The 10,577-nt window shown below is 43.5% G+C and overlaps 1 protein-coding gene across 1 annotated transcript in view; it reads left to right on the top strand.

The window, feature by feature from the left end:
• Positions 1-935: 935 nt before the first annotated feature.
• The window catches only part of LOC141477177 (neuronal acetylcholine receptor subunit alpha-7-like), a 62,333-nt gene continuing 52,691 nt past the window's right edge, over positions 936-10,577 (top strand). Inside the window, exon 1 of the mRNA XM_074166265.1 lies at positions 936-1,014. Within this exon, the coding sequence (XP_074022366.1) occupies positions 936-1,014 (79 nt within the window). The remainder of the gene's footprint in view (positions 1,015-10,577) is intronic.

Raw genomic sequence — 10,577 nt, 5'->3', positions numbered from 1 at the left:
GTTCAACACGAGGAAGCGCAAAGTCCCACACCTGTTTTCAGTGAAAGAGAAGTGGTTGAGTGTGCAGAACAGGCAAAAGAGTAAAAAAAGACCCAAATGATGAATGTAATGCAAAGTATTCAAGCCTTTGCTTTGCTGTGCCTTTGCCTGGCTGGTGAATAAAACAGAGAGGGGAGGTAGAGGAGCTGTCCCAGGAGCGCCAGGCTCTGTAAAATTCCACGGTGGGGAGCCAGCAGCAGTGGGCAGCTGGGGAAGACGGCACTCAGGGCAGTTCTCTGCCTCTGGTGGAAGTGATTCCAGGAACGAGTGCATCAAAAAGGAGAGGAGACTAGCTAGTTTCACCTTCCCTGGCTTCTGCACTATTGAATCTGCCCAGCCACCTCTGCTGGGAGAAAGGGCAGGTGTATGGCAGAGGGACCGTGCCACAGGTGCTTGCTGCAAGTTGCACTGGCAGCTGAGAGAGAGCAGAGAGGGACACAAACTCCTTTTGCTGGGAAACAGCTCTAGAGGCACTCGAGTGCAAGCACTGGAAGTGCTGCAGACGTGCTGTCTCGAGGTAGGTACAATCTGTGTGGATGTGGAAAGCATCTCCCAGGCAGCATGCTCCCCCTCCTTGCTGTACGCACACAGCTGTATGTTGGCATTGCTAGCATTTGCTGCTGACCAAGAAAAGGCTCAGAGTGCCTGGGAATCTGAGTCCCAAGGAAAGTAACCAGCCCCTTTGTTTTTGGATTTACTGACCCAGCACTGAGCTGATTTGGCTCCTGGGGACTGGAGAAGCACATGAGCAAATGAACTTCTCTCTCCTGGTGGGAAGCTGGTTTGATGCCTTATTACTGTAACTGCCAAATCCATCAGTCATTGCAGGCTGTCTCCAAGACTTCATCCTCTTTCACCCTCTGCTCAGGAAGCCAGATAGCCAGCCTATTTTGACAATGCTCACAGAAAAGTACTTGGGATTTGTTTATTCTGGACTATGTCTCTGGGCATACTTGTTCCTGTCTTTCTTTAAAGGTAAGCTCATCTGTGTTTGTCCAGTTGTTTGTTTGTTTGTTTTTCTTTAATTTTTTCCTACCCCAACTGTATTTTTAGAAGGACTTGTATCTGTTTGTACCTTAAACTTTGTTAGAGTCCACTGCTGGTCCCAATGAGTTTTGTAATCAGTTTGAATAAGTTTATGGATTTTACAGTGCTGGATGCCTTCTTTTAAGAAAGGAAAAGGTGTGTGGGTTTTTTTTGTTTTTAATGAGTCATTTTCACTTTCAGAAATGAATTGACAAGTTTGTGTTTAAGAAAGGAATATGTTCTTGCTCTCTTTTAAAAATTTAACCTATCCATGGTTTTTTGGTAAATGGGAAGTTATTAGTCCAGGCTGGACAGGATGGCTGTGAGAACCCTGTAGGTGTGAGGGTGAAATGGTGGTGTTCTACAGAGAAAAATGACGAGAACAAAATTCTTAACTGTTTACTTTCTATGCATCATATATATATATTTATAGCTGCATAAATGCATAAATTTACTATTTCTTGTTTGTTTTCCTCTTCTAACTTTTAGTATGTTTAATAAAGAGCCTTCCAGACTGTGATGGGTATAAGTTGGAAACATTAATAAAAATAATAACGGGCTTCTGAAGTCTAGAGTGTCACCTCTGACCAAGCTATCTTCTGAAGTTTCAGCATGCTATGAACAAAAGCAGGAACTGAGTGATTCTTCTAAAACATGGAGGATTGCAAGGCTAACAAAACCTATCTAAATGAGAAGAGAGGTTGAAATAGCCACAGTCCTGGAAGATGTTCAGGATTCTACACAAAATGTGCTTTTATTTCTCCCTAAAAGCTGAAACATACATTCCCGCAGCAAGTGTAAAACTGAGTATTGCAGGTGTGAGGGACCATGTCATGTTACTCATGATTTATGCACAGAGAAGAAGGATTGTCTTTTTAAAGCTGAGAAAGTGTTCAGCATATTTCAGAAGCACAGGGGCATGGGAAACCTATGTATATGCAATGTTGCACTGGACTATTCATGCCACACAGATAATTCCTCATTAGTTTATCGGAATCTGCAAAATATCCATGAATTTCATTACTATAGCTCCACATTTCAGCTGCCTAATGTAGCAATGGTATTGCAGTTGAGTATTAGGTTTCCTCACCTTGCTAAATTAAGAACCTTGATATCTTTGTTTGTAAGACATTTCTGTGCGACTTCAGGAGCTGAACTAACAGGCAGGTGATGTCAGCTAGTTATGATATAACTCACTTCGTGTGCGTCCCATTTTGAGCAGTTGTGTATCATGTAAATACTGCCTTTTAAATACTGAGTAATCACTGATTCATCAAGGGGGATGCTTAGTTTTTCTGATTAGCCCATGAAGACACAAACTGCTTTTATAAATAATTTGGAGGATTTTTTGTTAGGTGCTTTTACCAGCAGTTTACAAGTATGCACTTTTACAGACAACTGCTAAAGCAGAATAAAATTAATCTTTGATTAAGGTGGTCTGTATTTCATCTCTGCTTTTTGGATATTTTTTTTCTTTTTAAAGAAAATGAGGGGGGGAAAAAAGAAAATAAAAGCCCCAGGAATTGTGCAGTCGTGGCAGAAAAGAAAAGAAGTCAAGATGATCTTAGCATATTATTACTAGCAGAGTGTTTCAACAGTAAGCTCCAAATGAACTCTCCCAGGATTCCTCAGTGCACCCACATGGAAGTCACTGCAAGTCCATCATAGCTAACATTACTGTCACATAGTGCTGAGTTGTTTCAACAGAATTCGTAACGATTTCTCAACCACTGAAAAACTCCTGCAGGGCTGTTTGACAGGAAAGTTGTGACAAGGACTAAGTAAAAACCAAAACAAAACATGAGGAATTCGGTCATTTTTTTCGCTCCTTTCCACAACTTTTTGATTCAACTTAAGTCTACGTGCACTACTGCTAGGAGCCCTGGTAGACATGTCATTCGTGTTAGGTCATTGCAGCCTCCTTTCTTAAGAGCCTGGAGTTAGTGATGTGTTCTTGGGACATGGGCCCTAGGGAGAATCAGGAAACTAGTTCTCAGCCTCCCTGGATCCCAGATGAAATCTCTCAGAGATTCAGAGATCCCTTCCAGGCCAGGTGCAATCCTTGAAGGAGCACTCAGAGGCTGGAAGGACCTTGTGAGTCCCAGCAGCTACACAACAACTTCAGGTGGCGGGACTTGAAAACCCTGCTCCAGGGTAGGAAGAGAGGGATCAGACACACTCCTTTCTCTGAACCTGACAGAGACTGAGAGCCAGGGTGCAGGTGACCCTGCAAGGGAGTTCTCCTCCTAAGTAGCCTAGCCTCTCTGAGGAGCATTACCTTCTTCAGCTCAGTGCGCAGGCACCCGCTTGGACATCCAAGGGAATTTAAACATGCACTTTGCTAGCCAACCTGTGCGTTCTAATTACTGTGGTTTTATGTCATTTTTTTTCTAAAGTGAGGTCACTGAAGTGCCACACATGCCGCACAGAGCAGAGTCAGGCCTCTTAGTTTTGTTTTCTCTGTGCAGCCTGGCATCACAATCATACTCTGGCCGTGTGGCTTTGAAAAGCCCCACAAAGGAAAAAGCAAGCTGAGGACAGAGCCCCTCCTCTGTGCTCTGGTGAGAATGCTAAGTGCTCAGCAGTATGGGACAAATCCTATGGCAGGGGATGCTGCAAGCGAGCTAACCAGCTAAAAGATGTAAATTACAAAGCTGTAACTCAGCCTTTGCAGGTTTTCTTTGGCTGACTTACAATACAGAGTTTAATTCCCACACTACACTCATTTCATGCTTTCTCACAGCTTTGCTGATTTAGAGTGATCACATCAGAACACAACTGGTGATCTCTAGGAGAAAATCCTCACAAAGATACTGTTCTTGGTTCACTTCCATGCAAGCAGGTGCTGTTTTTGCAGCAGCAGTAACATTGGTGAAACAGTCTCAAAAGGCCAAATTCTCCTGCCAAGCTACAATTGCTCTAATATGAGCTAGTTAGACTGAAGTGACATGAGATCCTTGTAGCAGAAAGAACAAAGGCTGGTACTTAATTCAGACGTCAGCTGAGTAGGACTGATGGAACCGCAGTGAGCTGTGTTAATCAAACTGGTTAACTCCAAAGAGACATCGTTGAATAGATGTGACAAGTCCTGTACCTTGATAGGGTACAATGTAATGTAACTGATAATTTAGGTAGTTGGTGAAGGAGCACCACCTTTAGATCTCATAAATGTTACTAGACTAGAACTAGGTGTTGAAGTCAGATCGTTTAGAATTTTTCATACTTCTAATTTGAGGCCTGAAAGTCGTGTTCAACTTAGGTCCCCACGTTCTCTATGATGATGCTCTGTATTGTAACACCCCATTGAGTGATACACAATTTCAGCGATAACAGTGCAGCTGATGCAAGTTTAAAATAGAAAAGATACGAGGAAGACCTTTGCTTCTAAGTCTTTTCTTAGAAGAAAGAAGTCTTCTTCTAAGTCTTCTTCTCTTGGCTAAAAAGATGCTGCACGTGGATCTTGCAGAGATGGGAAATTACTACCAGATACGTACCATTACTGTAGTATCTGGTGGCGCAGACATCAGAGTCTGGTCACTCTAGGTGTTGAGCACATACTAAGGCATCGCACATGCATGGAATCAGACAGGATTGAATGTACTTGTCATAGCACATGTCTGTTTATGCATGTCACTCTGCTCTGTGATCAAGAGCATTAGTGCAGAAACGTGTCAACACATTTAAGACAGGCAGGCAGAGTCCTAGGCAAATCTGAGATTATTTCCTGTGAGTTACTGTGTGCTACAGTAACATGCTTGCCTCTTGAGATTGACTTTTCAGTTCAATGAACTTCATGTGCGTCACTAATCTTCTATGCGCTTTCACTGGCACAGCTCTAAGGCTGCTCTGTATTATCATAGGCACAGCTGCCACTGTGGAGCTGGCCCAAACTTGTGAGATGCCAGACTACAGGAAAGCTGGAGGTATTTCCACGTGCATTTGCTGATAGTGATCTCAGCTAAATCTTCCTATATTAACTCCCCTCAAATCTCACTAGAAAAAGTCAGAAGGTCCAAAAAAAGCCCCTGGGGTCTGACGTCACTAGCACCTATTGTTATATGCACCTATTGGGATAGCGCTCTACATGTCGGGAGGGATCCAGAAGCAGACACAGTGCACAAGAAAATAGCATCCATCTGGTGTTTGGGATGATGCTAGATGGTGCCTTGGGAGCCTTCAGCCTTGCTCCAGTGCAGGGGGACTTCTGATGGTATCAGAGCAGAAGTTCCCATTCCAGGCACAGGATACACGTCCTTAAGACAGCTCCCGATTTTTTTTCTCCCCCTCTGGTTTATTCTCCTAAGACATGTGGAGGAGAACAGTGAGAACAGTGAACAGCAACATCCCTGCTCACACCTGTATGATGAAGTAACTCAGAGTCTAAGAATGGGTTACATCAGTCACAAAACAGGAAATATTTCCATCTGAACACAATGGCTGTGATTTTCAAATGAATGTATGTATACCCAAATACCATTCAATTTCACTGTACAATCTGAACAAACGATTAGTGGAGAATTTTATTTATATGTCACAAGCAGGGACGGAGATATAAAGTCTCTCCAGCTCTATGTTGGGATTAAAGTAGATCAAAACCCTTTGCATCATTGCTGACATGGTTGTTCAAGAACACCTACTGCCTAGAGATCCTGCATAATTGAATTAAGGAAGAGAGCAAATCTGCCTGAGATAGGTAGGGCTAGCACTCTCAATCAGTAGCATCCGTGGGAGTGAAAAAGACAGGAGTTTATTGCTGTTTGGGGACATGCCCCTGAGCAAATATGGCTTGAAGAAAGAGTTTTGCTGGTCAAATACTTTCTGCATTGAGCAAAGCAGCTGTTAACAAGGCTGAGAACAAAACTAGATGATGTGTTTGGAAATAATAGTCTTCCCACCTGGGGCGTGCAATTAAGTCAGTAAATTGCAATGGGAAGAGAACTTGTAGTCAGTATGAGTACTTATGCCTGTCAACAGAGAGGTGCAGGTGACTATGTCCTGCCTTGCTATCAATTGGCTTTGCTCAGTCGGAGAAACTGTGGCTACCAGAGTGCTGAAATGGCTGTCTGTCATTCTTATGATCTTCCAGAAACTGATGCCTTCAGTACTTACTGCCTTCCAGAACACTGCAGAGAAAATCACAGTCCTCATTTCTGTCCTTAATGCAACATAGATTTGAACAGGAAAAGGATTTACAGGGAAGGGGTAGGCTTGAGGAGATCTCATTTTGCATTGAGGACTCAAACAGCCTAAAGCCAGTTTGCAGATTGGGCTGACAAGACTGTTCACTGTGTTCCCTGAAGCTCAGCAGTGGCTATATGGAAAAGAATCTCTGGCCACTTAGATCTTCACCATGCCAAGAGAGAAATTTAAGTTATAAATAAGAAAACATGTCTGTGGCAGCTGAGGTGAGAGAGGATCTGATCTATACAGATTCATAGACTGATAGAACAACTTGGCTGGAAAGGACCTCCAGAGGTTGCTCAGTGCAACCCCTCTTCTCAGAGCAGGAACAGCTCTATTAAGTTGCTTCTTGGGCAGTCAAGCTGGGAAGATCACCAAGGATGGTGGTCTCCCCTATGATGAGTACCCTTCAGAGAAAAAAAGGCTCCCCTGATACTCTGGCAATGCCACATGATGCAACTTCTATCTGGTTAGTGCTGTCCCTGTGCACCTCCCAGAAGAGTCTGGCTCTTCATCATAGAGTCTTTCCTCATGGCAGCTGAAGGCAGCCAAAAGAGCTCCCCCTTGTTTTCTCATCCCCAGGCTGATCAAAGGAATCATCATCATCAGACATGCTGTGCTCCAGCAGCCCATTGTCTCAGTGGCCTCCACTCTACTCCAAAGGGTCAGTGTATGTCTTGTGCTGCCCTGGGGAGGCTTTATTAGCACAGAGTGTCATGCAGCGGGTCTAACTGATGTTGAATATAGGCTGGCTGTAGAGGACGGTGCTGCTTAATGTTTTTGTCACCTCTAAGTCAGTAGGTTTGAGGAAAAAACAAAAGTAGGACATCGTATAATGATGTGGAAAATGCTTTCAGTAGCTTGTTCTCCTTTTGAAGAACTTTCTCAACTTGAGTCTGCAAAGTGGCAGAGCAGGTCATGACAGAGTACATTCCCTTGAATATTGTGTCATTTTACAAAAGCCATCAGCAAACTACTATCTAGCTTGAGCAGTTGTAACAGCAGGAAGAGGAGATAAAAAATGAAATAAGCAGTTGTTAGATGGTTTGTAGTTGTCACTGTTTCAAGTGGGCAGTGACTTTGAATTGGATCTATTCTTGTTCAGGCTTCACACACAGTTCATAAAAGATAATTGGACAGGCAATCAAGAGCTCTAAGCAAAAAACCATGCCTTTCTAATAGAGCTAAACAGCTATCCTGCAGCATACTCTCTGCAGCAGTGTATCCTTCAGGGTCTAAGCCTTCTAATGTAGCCTCCAAAGATGTTAGCGTCCCTCATTTCCATTTACTTTATAATTCAAATTTGTTGGATTGGTGTCTCAGCCCAAGCCCATGAGCACTCCTGCCATCATCAGATCTAGTTACCTGTTGCCTGACAATGACAAAGAGAGGGCAGGATGATAGAGAAAGGATAGATTGAATGGGAAAAGGTCTGTGGGTAAGGAAAGGAGACATCTTTCTCCAGAGGAGGCCTCTTCCCTAGTGGGCAAATAATTTTCCCTTTGGGTCAAACTGCTCTAGCAGACTCAGGAAGTCTGTATGCTGGGGAATAGGAGAGGGCAGGCCAGACAGCACAAGGTCACTTTCTGTTTTTCAGGCTAGTTTTAGTCTCTCTCAGAGACCAAGCATCCTGCATCTGCAGGCATTGCTACTATAATGCAAGATGATGGTCATACTCCACCTGGACACACGGGGCACACATCTTGTTTTAATTTTGTTTTGTTTGCACTGATATAATTCAGGAGCATTAGATTCAAGTTACCAAAGCTTTAAATCAGGCTCCGCAGATCAGTCGGGATCAGTGACTCAGCCAGTGCAGGTTTGGCTAGCAGAGTGCACCAAGGAGAGCCACCTATTTCATATCCCCACCAATCGCAACAAAACCAGGACTCAAGTCCTGGAAAAGGCAACATCCAGCATTCTGAAAACAACCAGATAAAGGCTAAACAATGCTCAGTTGTCACTGTTGCCTTGTAACATTCAGAGTCTTGGGAAAAAACAGCTGTAAACTTTATTGTACAGACCATGATTGGCCACTTTATATGCACATAAGCGAATTTGGGCTGAATCCGCCAAAACAAAGCACTTAAAATTTCAAGTGTTCTAGGTCAGATCTCCACAGACTTTGTTTGATTGGTCGCAAGTCTAATTTGCTCAGTCAGTCATTTACCTCATCAAGACAGTATTAGAAACAGCTTTTGTCTTCAATGAGAAATAAATTCAGACTCCCTGCTGAGAATTTTCATGCCTCTTTTTACAGCTGCCTTTGTGTTTGAAGGCCTGGACCACCAAAGCCTCAGACTTCTTTCCCTTAGAAAAAAATCAGTCCATAGCAGCCAATTCTGCTGCCAAAACCTCCTATCCCTTCATACCAGCCAATTCTGCTGCCAAAACCTCCAAACTATTACCAGCCAGCTAGCAGCACAGAATCTTTCTGACAGGCTCTAAGTTTAGCCTGGTCTAGTGAAAGCTCACTAGTGCTGCTTAAAACAGGGATGAGTCTGATCTATAGCTGTTCTCTGTAAGTTTTGCTTCCCAAGAGGCAAACTATTTCAGATTTGGGAAAATGTATCTTCATGTTTCCCAGTTCAGGTACTAAACACTGAAAAGGAGGACAAATAAGCAGATATTCAAGATGCAGTCAAAATTTCCATTCCAATAGCTCACATCCCTTCAACAGGGCTCTAATACCATGTGTCACATCATCTAGCATTTGAGTTTCTAATACTGGAAAGACCCTGCATTCCCAGATCCATGTTCACTTTGGACATTTGTGCCTTGCCTGTGCCTCACAGCCAATGCAGCTCTCACTTTGCTCACAGGCAACATGTTGCTGAGGCTTGAGCGATGTGGGAAGGCAGGAGGAGCAATTACTAGCCTTACCTATTGCATCCTTGGTACCTTTGCTGCTTACCATTGCTATGCAACTACAGCTGGCAAGGCAAAAGTTCATTACTCAGGAAACTAGTGATCTCTGGGATCATAACCATTGCCACTGACCAGCACTGCAGAAGAAGGAAAAAAGAATCACTGCAATATCTTTAGCCACATTGGGTGATTTGTTTCCACAATATTGCCATCTGTAACACTCTTACTCCAACCTAGTCTCTGCATTTCCCAGCGAATTTAAACAATATCACTACTGCTTCAGTAACAACACACTGAGGCAATGGTTTTGAGGAAAGATCCCTACCTCTCCTCTGGACTATGAAAAAAAGGAACAAGTTTTCTCTGCCTAGTAAAGGCATGTCTGTGACTAAGCAATAACACTTGGGGGAACTACATTTGGTTTTTTACCTTTGCTCTCTTCATGTCTTGGGGACAAATGACTTCTCTTTCTCTTCCTGGGAGGTTAATTTATCTTCCTCCTCTTCTAGGGTCCTGCTGACCCTGATGTGGGCTTCTTTGTAATTAGTTTGTGATGTTTTCAGGGTGGGAAGCGGAGCCAGAAGCACTGTGTTGCACAGGAAGCTGAAGATTTGATTGCAGCCTCTATCACTGCAATTATCTGCATTGGGTTTAAGAAAATAAAATTCTTCCTGCCTATCATCTTCTCAGCCCTAGCCAGACATGCCAGTTTCCACTGAACTCATTATTACACCTGTCCGTTCACGTATGGCTTTCCCAGGTCTGAGCTCCCCACATTTGCCTGGCTTGGTGTTGAGTGGGCTTTCAATGGGGAGGTGCAGATTCCCTATGACCCTTTTCAGAGCCATCTGTGAATGCTGTGCAGATTGCCGTGGCTACTTCATTGACATTATTTGGTTAGTGAAGTTCATAGTGCTTTCACCAAGAAGGGCTTTCCCTTGGTTTACTGGTTTTAATGCTGAAACATGTAGAGGGGAAAGAATGTGACAAGCTGGTCTGCAAGCCAGTGGGAGCAGGGAGTCTGGGAGCTAACTCCAGTACACTGATGACCATATCGCTATTATCTCACTGTTGTCATATCATTTTGTTTCTTTCCATTGGCTTCCATTACTGCTCGTCCCCACAAATCCCAGGATTGCTGGCAGGAGTCACCTCCAGACAGCCACAGCTCTCTAACATCTAGCACGGGGAATCCCACTCTTCACCAGTGCTCCAACTCCCTCCTCCCATGCTTCCTTCACATCTAGAATTGTAGGAATTAGAGTTATATTGCATGGAGCTAATGTAAACTAGCATTACAGTAGAAACACAGGGTTTTTCCCTTTCTGCCTGTAGCCAGTTATGTTTCTGACCTGGAGCAATTAAGCAGTTTAGATAACTATCATACATTTGAGAGGTATCCCACTGTTAACATCTTAATGTGTCTTCACCTTACACGCATATTTCAGCCTTTGAAACATCTA

This window comes from Numenius arquata, chromosome Z (assembly GCF_964106895.1).
Source record: "Numenius arquata chromosome Z, bNumArq3.hap1.1, whole genome shotgun sequence".
NCBI lineage: Eukaryota > Metazoa > Chordata > Aves > Charadriiformes > Scolopacidae > Numenius > Numenius arquata.
The sequence above is the reverse complement of the archived record's forward strand: the minus strand, read 5'-3'. Positions and strand labels throughout refer to the sequence as shown.